General features: G+C 33.4%; 2 protein-coding genes and 1 long non-coding RNA gene across 5 annotated transcripts in view; 2 read left to right on the plus strand and 1 right to left on the minus strand.

The window, feature by feature from the left end:
• Positions 1-393: 393 nt before the first annotated feature.
• Positions 394-2160, plus strand: LOC127706373 (uncharacterized). Its single transcript, XR_007984439.1, has 2 exons — positions 394-605; positions 1784-2160. It is a non-coding gene; the product is annotated as an uncharacterized LOC127706373 (long non-coding RNA).
• A 5230-nt stretch (positions 2161-7390) lies between these two features.
• On the minus strand, positions 7391-13626 carry LOC127706371 (RNA-binding protein RO60-like). Its single transcript, XM_052210948.1, has 2 exons — positions 13383-13626; positions 7391-9210 (listed from the first exon to the last, which is right to left on the minus strand). The coding sequence occupies exons 1-2, from the start codon at positions 13619-13621 to the stop codon at positions 7680-7682; spliced, it is 1770 nt and encodes a 589-aa protein (XP_052066908.1). The 5' UTR covers positions 13622-13626; the 3' UTR covers positions 7391-7679.
• A 2386-nt stretch (positions 13627-16012) lies between these two features.
• LOC127707001 (RNA-binding protein RO60-like) overlaps positions 16013-22514 on the plus strand; it is a 40726-nt gene continuing 34224 nt past the window's right edge. For 2 of the 3 annotated variants that reach the window (XM_052211765.1, XM_052211768.1), the window contains exons 1-2: positions 16013-16058; positions 21773-21896. The gene's annotated coding sequence lies outside the window, so the exon portion shown is untranslated. The remainder of the gene's footprint in view (positions 16059-21772; positions 21897-22514) is intronic. The other variant, XM_052211767.1, reaches the window with a different exon arrangement.

The raw sequence follows: 22514 nt of genomic DNA on the forward strand, positions 1-22514 counted from the left end.
TATTTGATGTTAGAAAAAGGCCGTGAAATTTCAATATCCCGTGAAAAGGCCGTGATAACTTGTCCTTTCATGCTTAATAAAAAATATCACGGCCTTTTCACTGGTTGTTGAAACCAGTGAAAAGGCCGTGATATTTTTTCATGTCATTTTTTTCTTATCCTAATTCAGATTTAAAACATCCCATGTGATTATTGTAATATGGTCTAATTATTTCCACTCACATTTTTCTAAATATCCTATAAACGTTTCATTATAAATATATGTCTGTTTAAATATTATTATATGCAATACTACTGTACAGGACTGACTTTTAGATGGAACCATTCATTGTTATAATTAATGACTTTGTGCCAATAAATATTTTGTATTTAAAGGAAAGTATTTTGCTTCTCGTCTGTACATTATTATAAACAATGAAACATTAATTTTAATTGGAACCGAAACATGTAAAAACGAGAACTTCCCGGAATATCAGACCGTATCCGGATTCGTGTTTCTTTTAGAGTAATTGTAACATTTCCGCACTTACGTTGGAAATTTGAAAGACGCCGAAGGTCGATTAATATTTACTTTATAGATGCAAGACGAGGGACAGCAAGTTTGAGGTAAGTTAAGTTATTAATATTTTATTCTTTTATGCATCATATCACCAAAATGTTGATGACGTTTGTGAGCATTTCCTGGAATCCATTGAACTGATTTTGACTGAATATATTGCAGAAACCGCGCAAACATGCATGTGATATATTCACTTATATTTGAGTCTGTTGCACTTGATTCCTTTAATCATTTCGGTTAATGTTTTCTAAGACTTACCGGATCCTTTAAATACGATTACGGTTTTGTTTTGTTTATGTATTTGTGGAAAAAAGGGGGGGTCCTTTTTCCCCACACTGGCCACATAAAAAAAAATGACATTTATGTACAGTACACTACGTAGACATAGACATATATAATTGGAAATGATTATAAAAGCAGTAAGTATCTCTGAAATGGAGTTCACTCTGATAATCAGAGGCGTAACCCCCTTTGAATGTGTCGGGAGCTAAGTATTTTCTTACTTTGCCGTCGGGACACAGAGTTCAAAAGGGATTAATCAGAGGCGTAGCAGGGAAAGTATTTAATATTTGTACGGCAAAATGTCCTTTCTAGAAGGGTTTGTGCCATATCATAAGAATAATTGGTATGGCAATGAGGTGTTTAAAAAATAATTGGTATGGCGAACGTGCCTGCAGTAAAAGTTGCTACACCCCTGGCCCCATGTAAAATAAATAGCTGTGACTCATTACGGCCACTTAGTCTAGTCAAGTTTGGCTTTAGCCATACATATTATTACTTCAAAGAAACATTTAAATTTAATAGTTTGTCTTAAAAGTGTCTTTAGTCTTTAAAAAAATCTAAAAAAAAATTAAATAATACAAAACAATAAGTTAACAATACAGAACTTCGTTAACTAATGATGCCATATATATTGGATAGGGGGCAGATTTTCTGGAAAATGGTATGAAAATATGGGAAAACCTATGCATGTTTCCAAGTGGCTGTTCTGTTTCAATGATGTTTTTTAGTATTTTTCATACCATTTTCACCTCCAGTATGAAAATCTGCCCCTATTCAATATGGGGTCATTAACCGTGAAGTCCTGTATTGCATGGAGTAATATTGTAGCTGTTTTAAGTACATGTATGTACATACATGTAAATGCCAAAAATTAATTTGAATATATTAATAGTTTTTTTTATATACATGTATAATATATGTAATGTTTCTTTATTTATTCTAGGAATGAAGAGCAAAAGGATATAGCAGTCTTTATATAAAATAATTCAGGAATCCAGTTGGAAAGAAGAGCTTTTCAGTTAAAAGTATTTCCTGGGAATTAACAGGAACTTCTATAAATGTTTTTCTGGAATAGTTATTCAAAGGGGCAGTGAAGTGAAGGATTACATTAGACAAATATTGCTGAAGTGGTAAAATCAGACCCAAGAGATGTACAAAATTTCTACAATACATGTTACAGCTGACTTTAGCTACTTAATCACATTGACATTTGTGTGCTTTTATGTTTTCTTTACATAATTACTACAGTTCTATTAAAATTAATATTTTTATTCTTTGTCACAATTATTACTAAAAAAAATACAGCATTTTAATATGGTTTTTCATAGTCTCACTTGCATTGTACTTGAATAAGTTGTCTGTAGATGTTTACACTAGGTTTTCAGGCATTTCACTTTACTTGATTGAAACAGTATTTAAATTTTTTGTTAAACTATGGCCTGAAAAATACATTTAACATTTTACAGTAGTTTTCACAATCAGTGAATGGCTGTTTATCACAGTAGTACATGTACATTTCACGGTCTTTTCACAATGGGCACATAATTTATCACGACTATTTCACGGTGTACATTTTTGTTTTCACAGGGTTTCTACGGTCTCTTTACCCAAGTTTTCAGTTGGCACCTTTTCACGACAAATAAAGGCATATACTGTACTATATCTACATTTCACGGTCTTTTCACAATGGGCACATAATGCATTATCACGACTTTTTCACAGTGTACATTTTTTTTTTTCACAGGGTTTCTACGGTCTTTTCACCCAAGTTTTCAGGTGGCACCTCTTCACGGCCTTTTCACAAACTATTCACAGCCTTTTCACGACAGTCATTCCACGGCATTGTCACGGATAAGTTTCACGGCCCACTGTAAATTAACCGTGACAAACACTGTAAAAATCACCAGCATTTTTACGGATATTTTCACTGCCTATCTACGGGGCATTGTTCCAGTAGTGTAACAATGTTACGATTTTCATAAATAAGCACATTACATGCAGTATGACGACTTGATTAATCTTTCAGTATTGTACCTAAATACATGAAATAACATGGTTATAGTGGCTATAATGTTTCAGTTAGTTGTTAAGACTGGAATAAAAAAAAAACTTAAATCTTCAAGAGACGTTGATATTCTATATAGCTACTGTGTAGACAATGTATGTTCTGGTCTCTTATATTTTCAAATACATAGGAACTGACAAACTCAGAACATCGGTTAAGTCATTAAAAAATAGCAATTGCAAGTATAGATTGAAAATAAGGAGATGTGACATGATTTCTTCTTTCTATACTGTGCAGGGCTCCTCTGGCGCATTATCGCACAATCAAAATCACAATTTCCAATGAGACAACTAAAACTACTCAAATGTAGTGAGTGTAAGCAACTATAGGCAACCATATGACCTTCAAAAATGAATAAAACTAATACCGCAGAGCTGGCTACAATGTCCCAGAGTTGAAAACTGTGAAATAATTCAAATTAGAAAACTATCAAACGGTCTAATTTATTATCAACAAAATTGCGAAAAACAAATATGACAAATATAAACCATTGACAACAACTGATCCTACAGCCTCTTCGGACAGACACAAAAAGAATGTGGCGGGGTTTAAACGCATATTGTGTGCGCTCATATAGCACAAAATAGAAAAAAACTGTAAAAATCAGTTGCATAAGAACTTGCTAGACACTATTGTGAAATGTTTGCTACACATAAAAAAGTGAGAGTCAAGTGCTTTAATAACAACAAACAATATTCGGCAGTTCAACAATCAACATCAGATCACAACTGACTCTTTCGATGAGAATGCACAAAGAGAACATGTGGTCCAAAATCTTGACTTGGCACATGTACATAAAACGATTGCACTTTTAACGTTTAACGTGCGCAAAGGCACCCTTTTGCCTATCAAAAGATTGTGTCGTAACAGTAGAACACACAATATAAAGTATGCACAGTTCAGATACCAAAATGATAACCCTCTATAGCTGCATGTATAGCTAGTTAAACATAAAAACAACTGACGATACTTAACGTTGAAAAAAGAAAAACAAAATGTGCTGGCTTCTAAAAGATGCTAGCTTGTGCAGCAACAGCAGCTGGCTGATTAGTACAGATAACCAAGCAAAACAAATAAAAAAAAAAACTCCTGTTTCGTTAGTTTTCATATTAAAATCTATATGAAATGGCCAGTATTTGTGACAGGATAGAGAGTATTTAAAGTTATCAGACCATAGAAGTTAACAGGTTTCATTAACAAAACAACGAGTGAAAAAGGGAACATATATGTTCACTAGTGTTAATATGTCTTTTAATTGAGTTAAGCCATTTCAATTGATATTTTATAGTATGTCTTTCTATGTTGTGATGTTACACTATTGTTTCAGATAAGGGTGAAGATTGGTATCTATGAAAACGTTTAAACCCGCTGCATTTGTTTGCACCTGTCCTAAGTCAGGAATCTGATGTTCAGTAGTTTTCGTTTGTTGATGATATGGTTCATAAGTGTTTCTCGTTTTTTATATAGTTTAGACCGTTGGTTTTCCCGTTTGAATGGTTTTACACTAGTCATTTTTTGGGGGCCCTTTATAGCTTGCTGTTCGGTGTGAGTCAAGGCTCCATGTTGAAGACCGTACTTTGACCTATAATGGTTTACTTTTACAAATTATGACTTGGATGGAGAGTTGTCTCATTGGCACTCATAACACATCTTCTTATATATACATACCAAGGTTACAAACGAAAAGCATGAGAGTACAAAAGACGAATGACAAATTGGTATAAAGAAAATAATTATGAATGATAAATCAAATAACAGTCTAGAAAACACTACAATGCTTCTTTATCTTAACTAACGGGCGAGTAACACACATTCCTCTAAATAGAATTAAAATGCTTCCCGATTTCATTAATTGCAAGGGTTCCTTTCAGTTTATATATTGTACGTACATGTAGTATGTTCGCCGCTATCAAAATCACTATAGAATGGTTTCATAATATATCTGTACTTATATTTTTTCTTTTCATACATTGTACGTGTGATTAGTATATGATAGTTGCCAAGTTCGAACCACGATCATTGAATGCACAGTGAAAGGTGGTGGTTGTCATTCTTTAACCATGCGAGAAGCTACACTTACAACAACTTTATATCAAAGATACAGACGTGTATAATGGTAACCTAAAATGATAACAATTTGTTCATTGTTATATTCATATATTGGTCTTACTTTTTGATTTTTATTAATCAAATGACAGATTCTTTGAATACTAATATGTACAATGCTCCACTAAGTCATGGTTTCTTCATACTGGAGGAACAAACGGTCTGTTTATTCAATAAACGAAAGAAAAAAATCATACCGGGTATAAGGCTGTAATTCTTTAGTTCAAATTCCCTAATGTGATTTTACTAAATCTAGATCTATAAAGTCAATCTATCTGCATTCCAATATTGTACTACGGATAATTCAGATAGAACAACCGAAGAATCGGATACCAATAAGGAATAAATCATCCAAGGTGTCAGCCGTGAATAAAAGAAATATGTGTTCGATATACGTTAATGAGATAGGAACCATCAGATACTAAAAACGAAAAGACTACATTTAGCTAGTATAAGTAAAATTGAGAATGGAATGTTCATTTTGTTTGAATCAATAAAACAAGATTGCGGGTATATTTCAAGGAGATAGAAATCAAACGACACATGTAAATGTCTCCACAAATATGAATTTGTCATCGTCATTTTTAGACACCCGTGGACGCTTTGTTCGCTAAAATTCTGCAATTTCAAATTCCTTAACAAATACTTACAAAATATAAGATTCTTATTACATTTATAGACGTTGATGAAGAGCTTTTATATATGGCAATGACTCATAATGTGAGGGGGGTTGAACATAAAATTAAAGATTGAGCATCACAAGCTCGACTTCAGCTTCACTAGAGGTACCCATCGTGTTGTTACGACAAAGAGACTAAAATGCTCTAGGTGGGAAAGCAGCTCCACTGGAGGTACCCTGGGTGGTGCTCCTACCTATGGAGCTGCCCAGAAACGAAAAACAGCTTCACTAGAGATACCCATCGTGTTGTTCCTACCTAGTCGGAACTGAACTAAGGTGCTCTAGAAGGAAAAGCAGCGCCACTAGAGAAACCCATTGTGTTGCTCCTACCCAGGGTGAATTAAGCTGCTCCAGAAGGGTAGCAGCTCTACTAGAGGTACAAATCATTATGCAACTATCTAGGGTAAGCAGCTTCACTCGGGGTAACGATCTCGTTGCTCCTACCTAGTGTGAACTGAGCTGTTCCAGAAGGGTAAGCAACTCTACTAGAGGTACCCATTGTGTTGCTCCCACCTAGGGAGAACTAAGCTGCTCCATACGGGTAGGTAGCTCCACTAGAGGTACCCATCGTGTTGCGCCTACCTTGGGTGAACTTAATTGCTCCAGAAGAGTAAACCGTTCCACTAGAGGCACCCATCGTATTTTAAGTCTTTTTAGTATTCGTATTGTCATCTTATAAATTCATGCTGATTACAATACTACAATAGGAAACAATGTGACAATGATTGAATTTAGTAGTGTCAACCCTGTGATTATGACCCGTGTATATAGCAAATCCTAAATACACCGTTTGGTGGTTCGCCTGTCAGATGCGGAACGTACAGATAAGGTTATATGTAACAGGTGAATATACTTTTGGTATCGGTATCGGGTTCGACCCGGAACTTGTTAATTTTTGTAATATTAATTATGTGGAAAACAAAAGGGTCTGGAATGGTGTAATTTTTAATCAACACCATTGTCCTATATTAGCTATATATACAGTTGAATTCTTTGATTTGTCGTTTTACCCCATGACGGCTAACAAATTGGACCTCGTTATTTTTAGTATTATAGATATTATTATAAAGCATCACATGAAAAAGAACTACCAGTTCATGAAGTTAAATGTTGTTGGCATCAATAAATTATGTATCTGCGGTATTGGTTTTATACTTACAAATCACTCATCTTAATAGTCTTTTTCTTTTCATTTCTTTCATACATTTGAAACATTATGAAGTGCAAATTTCAGCACAATGCATGTCATCAGTTATTATTCTATATGACAATAACATGGTCTCATTTTAAGTTATTTAGATTCAGCTAGCATGACGTGCAAATTAATCAAACGAGTATAAGTAATGACTATTTGCTAATAGTTTTTCATAATCATATATGGAATTAATTCCAGTATGTTAGTTTGAAAATCTAATGCTAATTTTTTAAAGATATACCTATATATAACATGTATAAGTTATAGTTTATACTGCAAACACAAGCTGACCTGATGTAGTTTTAGGTCTTAGTTAGGGCAAGTGAAATCTTGAATAACAATCCATATGGACGTTATTTAGGCATGCCACATACAATAAATGCATACTTTGAAAAAAAATAACTTGACATTTAAATATTTTCAAATATCTGAACTTGGATTGTGATTTAATATCCAAAATGTAAAAACACGGTTAGATTAGGCATATATATCCAAGTACATCTGATTCAGTAATTTGATTTATTTATTTATAGATTGACAAAATTAGCTAAGTTTTTTAATGGATTTGCTTAATTCATAAAACAATTTTCATATAGCTTTCTGTAAATTAATTTCTATTTTTTAACTTTAGTTTTATGTCATTAATATCAATTTCAACTTAGAATATATTGCGGTCATCATGGTCTTACATTTGTACATTAAAACGTTCACTATAGCACTGGATTGTTTGTTCACAGAAAAATTTTCAAATTGTAAATGCTTCCATATTGGACAAAAAGGGGTTTGATATGAACTTAAAATCTGTCCTCATCAGCATGCAAAATAATGTCATCGTTCACAATGTGACTTTGTCCAGAATTTTCTACGAATTCCATGATAAGGCCTGGTGTCATTGTATCAAATCCAACAACGTCCAGGTTGTGCACACTGTCAGGAGCAGCAACCGAGTATTTATTGCTGGTCATAGTCACAACAACAAATCGGTAGTCAGGAATTGTCATGTACTGTACGTATTGCTTTAAAGCTTCTGTCGGATGGATAAATCCACAACTTGTCATTGAATCTGTGAAAACCATAATGGCATCGAATTTCTTTTTCCTTGATGCCGCCCATATAAAGGGGACTGATAAGTCTTGCTTGATGTAATCAGATCTTGTTTCTATTGGTATTTGAAATATTTTCTCTTTTATATTTTGAAGATTGTCTTCCCTTTTAATAGTTGCAGTAGAAGCGTCATCAATTCTGTTTGTGAACAGAATCACTTCCACATCTTCTGTTTGAATGGTTGAATACACCATTGCTGCTGCTGCTTCCCCAGCTGTTATCGTAGATCCACAAATACGTTTTCGCATATCCTCCCCAACAGATATAGCCATCAAATACTTCCTTCCTTGCGGTTGCATTATTTTTGTACTCCTGATGAAAGCGTTGTTTAGTGCATCTATGATTCTAGGATTAGGAGTCCATAATATTTTTTTATTTCTATTAGCCCCCTGTTCGTAATGTTTCATTGCAATCAGTAGTGTCAACGGATGGATACGAGCACGTGCTAACTGTATATCGTCATCAAGTTTCTCTACTACATGATTCACCCAAAATTCGTTTCCTGGTCTATCTGCGTGCATGCCTAAACTCGTCATTTTCCCAAGATTTCTAATCATAGCTGTCATTGGCATCAACCGACAAAGAGAGTCCCAAACTTTAACACTATGTTTGAGAAACCGGTTTGGAACATGCTCCCAGCTCAGCTGATGAATACCGATTAATTCACATATTTTTTCTTCATCGTTCACTGGGATGCAACGTTTTGCTTCTTGAACTGCCGCGAGAAAATTCTTTACCTCAATAGATTCCGTAGAATCATCAACTTCCATTGTCTTGCCAAGGGCGTATTGCAAAGTTATCCTTATCGCTTTATTTCTCGACCGGACATGAGCTAGTCGTATGACATCTTTGTGGCGCAATTTACATCGACACCGGAACTTGGTAACAAGATAAGCAAGTTTCAATGGGGTTTTACGAGCATTTGGACCTACTTCAACGAATTGTTTATACCATTGGCTAATGGCTATACGATGTGCTCTTCCCCAACCAGTCTCATGTTCGCTCATTTCTTCACAATATTTTATGAACTGAAACAAATGAGTAGGTACACGACACACACCATTGAGTACACTGTAGGCAGCGTGCTTTGTACTAAGGTCGTTTGATCTGGCACAAACTGCTAATGCATACAATGTTGGGTTCTGTTTACATGCTCTATTTAGAACACTGACGTCCTTAATACATTTAACGACTTCATTACCGCGTCCTTGCTGGATCAATCTGAAACAAGATAAAGTGGTGTTAAAAAAGTGGTCATGCTTTGAAACAAACAATGTCATTACAATTCGGGTATTTACTAGTAATTTTTTGGGGCCCTTTATAGCTTGCTGTTCGGTGTGAGCTAAGGCTCCGTGTTGAAAGCCGTACTTTGACCTATAATGGTGTACTTTTATAAATTGTGACTTGGATGGAAAGTCTCATTGGCATTCATACCTCATCTTCTTATAACTATTTGTGTGTTTTTCGTTTTTATAATAAGACCGTTGCTTTTCCCGATGGAATTGTTTTACACTATTCATTGTTGGGCCCTTTGTAGCTTACTGTTCGGTATGAATTAAGGCTCCGTGTTGAAGGCACGTACTTTGACGTATAATTGTAAACTTTTTATACATTGTGACTTAGAAGGAGAGTGGTCTCATTGGCACTCATACCACATCTTCTTATATATATTCATGTGACAGTGTGATTCAGAATATGAGCAAATGTGTAATGTATGTTGGAAACGAAACTGCCAAAAGTGAAAAATACCAAAGGGATATTAAAACTTATAGTCGAAAACTAGCAGACAATGCCAAGGCATAAAAATAAAAATTCGTTAGGGGTTCTGCTGAACCCTGTGAAACACAGCCAGCGATTGCAGCTTTAAGTGTAAAAGTGTTATGTCGACTTAACTAGAGACTCTGAAGAGCATGTGTTGCTCACCTGAATCATCAACAATAGCCACTTTTAGTTAAAAAAAATCACCATAAAAGGGGAATCATTCTATAGGACAATTTCATTCATTTTGACATGTTTGTAGAGATTATCCTGTTGATAATGTTTCTTTCTTAAAGTTTTTATTAAGCTATTGTAGTTTTCAAGATAATAGGCAAAATATTCATAAAAATGTTGTTTTTTTTCATGGGCAATAACTCAAATAACAAATCAACTGAAGATTTTGGCACATAAGTAGATCTGGTCTTGTTCATAATTTGTGCTATTTAAAGCTTCTCTCTGTCTATTACAGTTTTCAAGATAATAGGCAAAACTGGGGGAAATTGTCATTAAAAGAGCAATTATAACTACGATATGAAGTCGAGTAACGATCTCGGTTATTGTCTTGCTGATCAATTCTGCTTTTTAAAATTGCTATCTATCTATTATAGAATTTATAGTTTTTTTAAGATATTAGGCACTTACGAAAAAAAAAAGATAAAAAAAATCAAAGGCCAATAATTGAAGATCTCAGCTATGTTTATTTTTTTGTAGATCCAGTCGTGCTGATCATTTTTGCCTTTTAAAGATTCTCTTTATCTATTTCAATATTTAAGATATGAGGCAAAAACGCAAAAAAAAATGTAAAAATCGTCATTCAAGGGCGATAACTCTCATAAGAAGTCGAGTGTTTATTTCAGTCATTTGACAATGTTTGACTTATTTGTAGATCTTGTCTTGCTGATCATTTTTGATTTCTTAAGTTTCTATCAACATTATTAATATCTTCGAGATAATAGGCACACATATTTTGTTAAATTAATAAAATTCATCATTTTCTCTATTCATAGCGATTTTCCAAATAAAAGGCAAAACTTGCATTTTACCCATATGTTCTATGTTAAGCCATGTCGGCCATATTGTTTGACAGCCGAGGTCATTGGTATTATGTTTTTGAAATATATACCCTTAGTAATCATAGTAATGATTGTGGCCAAGTTTTTGATAAACAAAATTTGTGATTTAAAATAGCAATCATAATGCTGATTTGAGGTTATTATAGAATGATTGTTTAGAACAATGTTTCAAAATAAACTTATTATTGATACTGTAGTACATTGTATTTATGGCACAAATTCTTGGAAGTGTTTCTTCAACAATGGGCATTTGGCTTGTTGAAGACTGTGAAGTTACATCAGGGTATCCTTCTATCGGTTGTTTTTGTCCTCAATGCATTTCTCAGTGTATATAAAAAAGAAGGTGTGGTATAATTGCCAATGAGACAACTCTCCACAAGAGACCAAATGACACAGAAATTAACAACTATTGGTCACCGTACGGCCTTCAACAATGAGCAAAGCCCATACCGCATAGTCAGCTATAAAAGGCCCGAAAATGACAAATGTAAAACAATTCAAACGAGAAAACTAACGGCCTAATTTATGTACAAAAAATGAACGAATAACAAATATGTTTATTAAAATACCTTAATTCCATTCCCTTTGAGCTACTTTATCTGTTAATAAGAATTATGAAGATTGAATTGAAACCTTTCAATTATAATAAAAAAGAGGGGGTCAAAAGTGTTTATATATGTAGTTGAGAGAGGGGGGTCAAATTTGTGAACACATTTTGAACAAGGGGGGCAATTATATTTTATCATTTCAAATTTACATCCCCCCCCCCTTGGAGATAAATAATGACCAGTTTTTATATTTAAATTTCATTGCTAAATCTCTATGTGTGGGCCCGTGCTCTTCGTGTCCCTTTAGGGACTTCTATGTTCAAACAATTTATGTTTGCGATCAAATCAAATTACTCTCAATTCTTTATTTCGTGTTGGTTTTTTTTATGTCTATCATATATACAAAATCTATATGTACAATATAACTCAGATTACAACTGCAATGTTGTTCAGTCATGAGACTTGAAGGGAGCTAATCAGTCGTTTTACTTCAATATAGACACATAAATAATAAACAACTGTGCCGTGAGCGCATGATACGCCCGTCGCTTTTTCAAAGAATAAAGTTCAATAACTTCTCAATGTCATATCAGAAATTCAAGAAAAAGTAAATGGAGGTTATCTTAATAGATATAAACCAGTCACCAAAGTGTGGCAAGCCGTTTTTATATTTATTCACTTTCAAGATATCTTATTAAGGTAAATCAGATTATCTTTATAATTAAATAAGATATCTTATAAATGAATTGAGATATCTTGATAATTAAATAAGATATCTTATTAAACTGGTTATAAAGATATCTTATTTAACATATAAGATATCTTATTTAATTAATAAGATATCTTATTTAGTTTAAAAGATATCTTATTAAGTTTATAAGATATCTTATAAACTATATAAGATATCTTTTATATAGTTTCGTATAAAGATATCTTATAAACTTAATAAGATATCTTTTAAACTAAATAAGATATCTTATTAACTAAATAAGATATCTGATAAATCAATCATATAAGATATCTTGTATAACTAATAAGATATCTTATATAGTTAATAAGATATCTTATATACTTTTTAAGATATCTTATAAACTATACAAGATATCTCATAAAGTATTTGTTTAAAATATATCTTTAAAAAGATATAAGATATCTTATAAACTATACAAGACATCTTTAAAAGTTAATAAGATATCTTATAAAATAAATAAGATATCTTATTAGATTCAAATTAAATAAGATATCTTATAAACATTAGAAGATATCTTATATACTTTATAAGATATCTTATTTACTTTATAAGATATCTTATTTACTTTATAAGATATCTTATTTACTCTATGAGATATCTTGAAATTGAATAAATATAAAAACGGCTTGCCATACCAAAGTCTCATGATAACTGGTCAAAGCATTGTCTGAAAACTGGAAAATCCCTCCTTTTTCATGAATTAAATCAAATAACTCCGAAACGTAAAATCTAAAATTTATAATAATCGAAAGTGAGCTTACAAATCAATTGATATAAACAATTCACCAAAGTTTCATAAAAACTGCTCATGCATTTTTGAGTTATTGTCCTAAAACTGGAAAATCCCCCTTTTTTATGAATAAAACCCCATAACTCGGAAACGTAAAATCTAAAATTTATAAAAATCCAAAGGGAGCTCATGTCAATATATATAAACAATTCACCAAAGTTTCTTGCAAATTGGTGAAATTTTGATTTGTTGTCAGAAAACTGGAAAATCCCCCTTTTTTTAATGAATAAATTAAACCCCAGAACTCGGAAACGTCAAATCTAAAATTTATAAAAAAACGAAAGGGAGCTCACTACAATATATATAAACAATTCACCAAAGTTTCATGCAAATTGGTTGAAGGGTTTTTGAGTTAATGTCCGACATGTTGACGACGGACGGACGAACAATGGTATACCATAATACCGTTACGTCCCGTAAACGGGCGTATAAAAACAATAGAAGTTTCACAAAATTTTAATAACTAGTTTTACCTGTCTATTGCTTGAACTTCTTTTCTAGAAAAATTTCGGTGAGGCGAATTTGCTTGGTAATACCCAAGTTCAGTCCCAAGACACAGAAATCTTTTGAGTTTATCGATATCCGAAACTTCGAATACGTATCCTCCAGCCTCATTACGGATTTGTGAATATCCTGGCAGAGGTTCTGACTGGTGAATAGGATCACCTTGTGGTTGTATGTGGGGATCTACCTCCATTCCGTCACCTTCCATATCTAATTAGCTTCCTTGTCAGGAGCGACAACCCGTTTTACAAAACGAAAGTAAAATTTTCTATTTTTAATTCGTTTGCTGGATACAATAGACAAAAAGGATGGATATATCTCTATCTGTATGATGGGGTCCGACAGTCCTACTTTATACGACAATCACAAAGCCGAGAACAGGTATGTTGTAGTGCATTATTTTTAGACAATTATAATTAAAGATCAAATTAAGTTTAAATTTTTAAAAATCGCTCCTGTTCCGTTCTATCAGAAAACATTTTTTAAAGTGTAGTGTACGACTTTTTTTGACAAATTACTTCATAATTATGGCTCTAACACTAAATATGCATAACTCTGTGTTTTGATCCCACGGTATAATTATATAATTTGTTTACTAAAAATTGTATATACAAGCTGTTTTTCATCTAGTCAAATACTCAATATCTTTAATTTAATATTCTCATAACCATTGCAGATACATAGGTACAGAGAGAGTGCAAAATATGTACATGAATATGCATCTATTTACAAAACATATATACAAAAAGTCAATACAGTGGTTTCAAAATAATAGTCCAATCAGGCGCTGTCTACGATTGTACGTCAAAACGCCCGGACGTGCACATGAATTTAGGAGGGGAAAATATTTTTATCCAAAAAAATTAAAGGAACTGTTCAAAGCATACGTGCAATTGTAATGCGTTATTGTTGACTCGTAATTGAAGATAAAGCAATTTAGTATCTGCTGGAATAAAATACCTTTTCTTGTCATCATATGATTTTTATGTTATCCTGACCATTTATGAAAATTTATTATTTCATGCGTTCATCAGAGACATAGATATACTAAATGTATTTATATGTCTCTGCGTTCATTAACGAAATTTTCCCGTAAAAAGGTGTGAAAATTATATGAAGTTAAAATGATTAATATAGCTTGCTTTTTTTTTACTATTTTTATAAAGTTTCGATTATTTGTTGATAGATTTGTTTACCCAACAATTCTAAAGTAACTGGTTTGAACATTTTTCTTTTAAACAAAGGATCATTTAGATTACAAATCAACACAATGAAATCAACATGAAAAAAGTCCTAAATCTAAATTTAAAAGATAAAGATACCAAAGGGTTATTCAAACTAATCAGTTGAAGAAAAACTGACCATGTTATGACAAAAGACGAAAAACTAATAAAAGACAGACAACAGTACATAAAACTAAAGAAAGACAACATAAATTTTTATATAAAATGCCTTGCTACGCAACTGCCAATCGAATATATAATAAAAGATATACCATTATGTGCTAAATTTAAAGATAAATGGGGTCGACATTTTAAACATTTACTTAAAAAACTTCGGTTTCTATGACATTTCTATCATTTGGCCCTAGAAAATCACACAGTTATTTCGTAGTGCATTTCTTTTACACAAATAATGCAAATTTTAAAAAATCGCACCAGCTCTATCCAAAAACGCTGTCACGTCAGGTAAACTATCAAATCTGAACCAAATGGTTAAGCGAGAAATTTCTTTTACTGGCACTTCCTGTTGAGCTTTTCTGGTACAAAATATCAAAAATATATGTATATAGATAGTGTAGGTCGACTTTTCATCAATGTATTGTCAATCTGTAAATATTTTGTTAAATGTTTTTTAGAAATTTTTTTGGTTTGTTATTTTAATTTTTTTATCATATTTTGAAAGTGTTTCATTTATATTTTGAAAAAAAAAATTCTCTTCAAAATATAGAATAATTGATTTAAATAGGTCAGGGTAGAATAATATTTGTACAAGTTATTATCTTTTTCCAATAAAAAATGCATTTGTACAATTATAACTTGTATGATTTGTACAATTATAATTTGTATGATGGCACCATGCAAGTAATTACTTGTACAAAATGTACACGACATATACATGTTTGTCTTTTTACTGTTTTCTTGTTTGTAATTGTTGCGCCCATAGAGGCCCTTTAATTAGGAAATACAATTATTTGATTTGATTTGATGTCGATATGAGCTAGATATATTAAGATAAAAGATTATTCAGTGGTGGAAACAGAACTTTATATAAGAGGGAGGGGGGACATTTACTGACCTAAAGGGGGGTCCGCTCATGTGATTCCCTATATAAGCAACCAAATGTTTTCCACAAAACGGTGGAGGGGGGGGGGGCTGGTTGGATCCGCCTATGTTATTTATTTTATTATAGAATATGTTATCACATAATAATTTCTGTTATTATTTCTAGTTTGAGTTTGTAAACTGGAATATCTGTTTCTATTTAAATTAATCTTGTATATCGTATTTATATCAAAGCCGGTAATTTTTGTTTTTAAAATAGAACATATATTATCTAAAATTAGAAAGTGGGATTTCCTAATCTTGATTGTATGCTACTCTTTTGATGTAGAAAGACTGCAATACTTACATGATATATTCAAGGTAACGTCTTTTAAAATACTTTAATGGTAAATTATAAGCTTGAAAACGTATCTAAAAGGTTGACCGTCAATTGGTCTTTAAAACATTGTTTAAGAGCAGGCAGTAGATTAGGCGGGGTCTTGTTAAAAGCTTAGCAATTTTTTCATTATTTATCTCGTTTTTGGAGATTTTTACGGAGATATTTTGACTTGGTTTCAAAGAAACATTTTCTAACTTAAAAAGTAAAAATACACAACATAATTGGTAGTATTATTTTATATTCATTTCAGATTCACATTTAAAAATTTGATGAATTAATTATGATCATTGGTCATGTTGGTAGTTTTTCGTTATAATTTGTCAAAGGCTAGTTTTACTTTTCTGTGACCTGATGAGTCCCAACGATTCAAAATTCCCACACATTCAGTCTGACCATAGATATAATAGCCACATGATAGCCATAGATATGGCTATTACATTGTCATTTCTAGGTTTATATAGCATAGCTAGACCACACAGTCTACATGTACCTTCTGTTGATTGTGCCATATTTGTAGTCGCCTCAGTGCACAAACGATCGCTCACAACTGAAAGATCAGAAAGACAATGCTTACAGAAGCAACAGTATTTGTCTTATCTTTTGGTAGAACTGCGTATGTGTAATCGCTTGTTCTGTGGTACAACTTGGTCTCATGTCCTTTAAAGTGTTCAGAGTTTTCAACCTGTGAACCTCTTGGAGTAGTCACAAGGGATGTCATTTTAATATTTATCAACAATGATGTCTAGAATGTCGTCTGTTAAATTTCGGAAATACCATGGAAGTAAGAAGAATCTATAAAATATTGGCTTATTGTCGTCTGGAAAACTGTCATTTAGGTGTTTGCCGATATGATCAACAAGTGGGATAAAAATGGTTATCCAGAAATGCTGTTATACGTTTTCAGCTGCTGCATTCGATTTATGCTGCGTATTTCGAAAAAAAAACTTGCTAGTGTACTTGATTGTACGTGTGCTTCAACGAAAGAACAGTTTTTAGGCTGAAGTTCTGTCGACAAAGGTCTTTTAAAGTATCCTAGAAGGAACTGTGGGACACGACAGCTTGGTTTTGGATTTCATCGAGTATGTCCAGAACCTTGTCATAGTATTTTAACAACCAGGTAATGTATCATTTCGTGATGTCCATCTAGTTTCTGTTATCGTTGGCAGTAACCTTTTATTATGGTTTAACTTTTGAATAGACCTTTTTTTGGTCATACGTCAAATCAATGTCAACGTCGGGTTGACCTTCTTTTTCCATTAAAGTTTGATATTTCTATTCTATTCACTGTACAAATCTAGTCGTTGTAACAGTTGTCAGTCTGCTGTATTTATTACAATTATACATTTATAGAAAAAAATAAATGGTTCATCAGTGCTTCGAGTAAGCAAAAAAATTTCATGAAACTTGTAATGAAAAAAGAAGGCCAAGCCGCCGTTGACTGACTTGATTTGATGTATGATCTAGAAGAATGTCTATTTAACCATTGAAACCGGTAGCAGAAACTGGATGGACATCTCTAATTGATACGCGGGTTGTTGAAATATTATGACAAGGCTCTTGACATACTCGCTAAAATTCAAACCAAACTTACGATAACTCAGATGCAACTTCTTATAAACTGACTGTACTTACTAATTAAATCGTAAGTGTGGTCGCAGTTGTATCACAGTTCCTACTTGGGTACATTTAAAAGAAGACCTTTGTCCACAGAACTACAGTCTGAAATTTGTAATCATTCGTTGAAGTGCACGTTCGAGCTATCGCACTAGCTACATCTTTTTTTTTAGAAATACCTGAAAATGCAGATGAAGCATTTAATGGCCTGCTCAACAAAGCATGTACTGTCGCCAAAAAGAACAAATTGACATATATTCCATCATGTTGTACTGATATGTTTACTTTCAATAGTATTTTGTAGAAACTTCACTTTAACTCATCAAATTAAAATCATATGCCTTCTGTAAATACTTAATGTCACAAAACGCTTTTCTGGTACAGTTGGTTCAATGTCAACATAATATTTATTTTATGATTACGCCTTATATAAGAATGCCGGATTTTGATTGGTTGTTAGTGCCAGTATATTTTTCGCATATTCTAACAATTTTTCCTCATTTCAAACGAATTTGCCTGTTTTTCACCACTGCCGGTGAATTTGCCTCAAATTCCCTCTCTGCCGTGGTATTTGCCATTTTGGATATTCCTTTTTTACTCTCGCGAGCCTCTTCCCGTCAAAATTATTCGGAACCTTTCTTAATTTATCCCGATTATTAAGACAACATGGTTAAGGATGTTCGCTCCCCTGTTTCAAAATAACAAGGTTTTTAAAAGACTGTTATAGATTGATAGAATATGAATAAGGAAACTTAAAAATTAGAAAAAAATTACTAGGTCTGTGTTCTGGTTTTCGAGATATAATCAATAGAAAATTTGGCGGGAAATAGTTCTCTCTAGATTTTTATACATTTAACATTGACACTTTTCCTTTCAAAAACTATGAAAAAATAACAAGGATTTTATAAAATTTTCAAAAATTACTTTTAAAACTATATGCAATAAAATTCTGAAAAGAAAAGTAAGGATCAGTGGGCAAAACTTTTATTGGCACTACATGGATAAAACTAGAGGATTCAGGATATCTGACAAAAAGTGAAAAACAAGAGTAGCGAACATCCTTAAGCATAGTCTGTTTCCCGGCCGTTATTGAAATTCTTGACATTAATATTTATATATTCCGAAGGCATACTGGATATTTTTCGTAGGGGACCAACCTAGGTTAAGCACTAGTGATTGCGTTAAACCGAAAACTGTAAATTGTAAACAAAAATGTTAGTTATATACTTATAAAGTGAAAAAAAGACGTCTATACAAATGAACGATTTAATGATGGGAAAACAATGACGTTTATACATAACGTCACAGTACCCAAATTGCGCCGAGTACCCAAATTGCACCTATTAAACAAAAATCGCTGCGGAAATCTTACAAGTTTTGTTTGAGACTAAATAATTTGTATTTTTATGATTTGACATTTAGCTATATACGCCTTTCAACAAATTAGATATATCTAAATATACACAAAACGTTCACAGTACATATCAACAGATTAAGCATTCACTGGAAAGAGTAAATCTACGAAAACGTCGCATGTCATCTTTAAAAAATGAGCAATTTAAATATGTTACAAGCATCCATTTCTTCAAAAATGAAAAGTAAGCATGGACTAATGTCAAATTGTTCTAAATATTTGAAGAAATAAAACAAAACATCTGTTATTCGATTTTTAAGGATGTGAATTTAAGCATGGTTGCAATTTGGGATTCAATATAGATACAAAATTATATTGGTGGAACCATATAGATTCGAGCGTCACTGATGAGTCTTTTGTAGACGAAACGCGCGTCTGGCGTAAACACAAAATTCAATCCTGGTATCTATACAGTCCGCCAAAAGTTAAGCACCACCTAAATATAACTGGCAATATTTTTTTAACTATTGCGAAAACAATATTTATGTTTGGTGTTATGAATTGCCTATAACATACACTAAGAAAATTTATTACGACAAAAAAAATAAACTCCGATAAACACGACAGGCAATTTTTTATTAAAGGTCATCTGCACTTTTTCGAATACACTGTTTCGATGCCTTTAAATCATCTTCCTACTGTCCCGCGTACAGGTGAAATTTGACCTTCACCAAGTTACTGTGAAATATGGCAAGGGGTAAGTTATATGTGACTAAACCATGACAAGCAATTGACATGTCAAATGCCGGTAGGAGCACTAGTTGCATAGGTAACCATTTCAATGTTAAACACACCGGCATTGTCAGATTTTTACAACGTCATGTTGACACAGGAACTGTAAATGATAGACCAAGGTCCGGAAGACCCCGTTTAACTACCGATCGTGATGACAGACTCATTATTGGTTGTGCTAAAGCCAACCCATTTACTCCTGCCCCACAACTTAGACACCACTGGCATCAAGGTGGTCATGTTAGTGTTTGAATATTGGTCCGTCGACTTCATAGAGGCTACCTAAGAGTACGTCGTGTTGTCAAGAGACCTGCCCTAACAGCCAGGCACCGTATAATCAGGTTTTAAAGTGCTAATGACCATCGACGCTGGAACATGAGAAGCTGGCAAAATGTTCATTGGTCAAATGAGAGTCAGTTTCTGTTACGACCAATAGACGGCAGAATACGAGTTTGTCGTGGAAATGACCAAAACAACATTTGCCCAACGACTGCATACGTTGCTGGTGGTGTTACAGTATGGGATTTCTTCTCATACTGTTGTAAGGTGGGTATGCATATTCTGCAGGGTAACATGAACGGACAGACATACAGGGATTTGGTGCTTAGAAACATTGTAGTCCCTCATTTTGATAATCCTCCACTTGCTTCAAGACCCTTGCGCATGTACGACAATGCTAGACCACACAGGGCAAGGATTGTAACCGAGTACAAAGAGTACAAAGAGCAAGAAGCCATTGACACTATCTTTTGGCCTTCCGTGTCTTCAGACATGAACCCTATCGAACATGTCTGGGATGCCATTGGAAGAAATCTCAATCACAGAGATCCACCTTTGCAAAATCTTAGCGATTTAAGAAGCGCAATTGTTGCTGAATGGAATAAATTTGCTCAACTAAAGTTCAGAAGGCTTGTACAGAGTTTGAGACTCCTTGTTATGGATCTGTACCGGAAGAGAGGGTGTTACACATCCTATTGACTCAAATATTGACATTAAATTTGCCGAACATACCAAAGATTATTTGTAGAGACTTTTAATGATATTGGGTAATTAATTGTTGTAAAAAAATAAAATCACAGTGAAACTTAAATTCCATTTCTGATTTGTGTAATTTTCACTATTTCTATGAACGCAAATTTTAAATGCATAGAACCTGCATACGTGAACAAACTTAAGTCTATGGTTTGTTTATGGTATATGTTAGCAAAATTGCTACATGAACATTTTCTCTTTTTCGAGGATTGACTGATTTTTTTAAATGAAAAAAATTTCGATGCAATAAAAATAGGTGGTGCTTAACTTTTGGCGGACTGTATATGATGAGTTTATAGTAAATAATGACACATCTACAAAATAAACACAGAATGGAAACTTTTGCCTGGATCATAAATAAACGTAAGTGAAAAAACTGTCAAAATAGGTGCAATTTGGGTACCGTCACGTAAGAGACCATGACGTTACAAAAAGATAACACCAACGCGTATATATAAGTACATGTGTAATTCCCACGGTACTACGATTTCCATTCACTTGTACAGACAGTTTCAATCAAAATCTATTCGGTGTAATTAAACAGCGGCTTGGGAAATTTCACAGTCTCTTGACTGGTATTTTTCGCAAATACCCCTCCATAACATGATATATCTGTTCATAATAGTATGTCGTCCGAACCCTGCAAGTAAATAGGATTGTCAGTTTTCCTGTCGAAGCTTGGTGGTTCTCTTCGGATACTCCGAGTTCTTCAAGCAATACAAACTGAACACCACGATATAGTCAATAGAACTGAAAGTGGCGTTAAACACCAACAATTAATTGATCGGTCAGTTATTTATGTGTTCTAGGCCGCCCTCTTTGGGCCCTCGTTTGGTAAATAAAACTAGTAGGTTAAATTCTATACATGGACTAAGTTCATTCAAATCTAAAATGTCATTACAGAGACGAGCATAGCGAACGAGTTAGGAAATAGACTTATCGTACTAAGAAGGGACCAAATGAACATCACCGTCTAACAATACCAATACCATGTCTGGACCTGCTTCGCTGCATGCAATTGATTAAGGTAATATATATACTGAAGCACAACTAAACATTCCCTAAAATGATTGAAGCTAAGAAACTTTGAAGAAAATTTTCGTTGTACAATGAGTGTTGTAAAATTTATCGGCATACCGTGCGTAATTCCCTGCACGGCTGATTGAAAATGCTTCCACACTACAACTCAACTTCATCAAGCTGCATACAAAATATAAAACAATTCACTTACATAGAAGCCAAGAAAAATTATACAAACATATTTCCTTGTACAATGAGCGTTGAAAAAATCAAACTGTTTGCAAACATGATAAAGAGCCTGTAATTCAGAGGTTGTCGTTTGTTGCTGTATATCATATTTGTTTTTATACGACCGCAAAAAAATTTTGGGGATCGTATAATGGTATATGATGTCGTCGTCGTCTGCGTCGTCGTCTGCGTCTGCGTCGTCGTCCGAAGACACATTTGGTTTGCGGACAATAACTTTAGTTTAAGTGAATGGATCTCTATGAAATTTTTTAAGATGGTTCAATGCCACAAAAGGAAGGTTGGGTTTGATTTTGGGGATGATGGTCCCAACCGATTTGGAATTAGGGGCCCAAAAGGGGCCCAAAACAAGCATTTTACTAGTTTCAGGATAATAACT

This window comes from Mytilus californianus, unplaced genomic scaffold (genome assembly GCF_021869535.1).
Source record: "Mytilus californianus isolate M0D057914Y unplaced genomic scaffold, xbMytCali1.0.p SCAF_6, whole genome shotgun sequence".
NCBI classification, from domain to species: domain Eukaryota; kingdom Metazoa; phylum Mollusca; class Bivalvia; order Mytilida; family Mytilidae; genus Mytilus; species Mytilus californianus.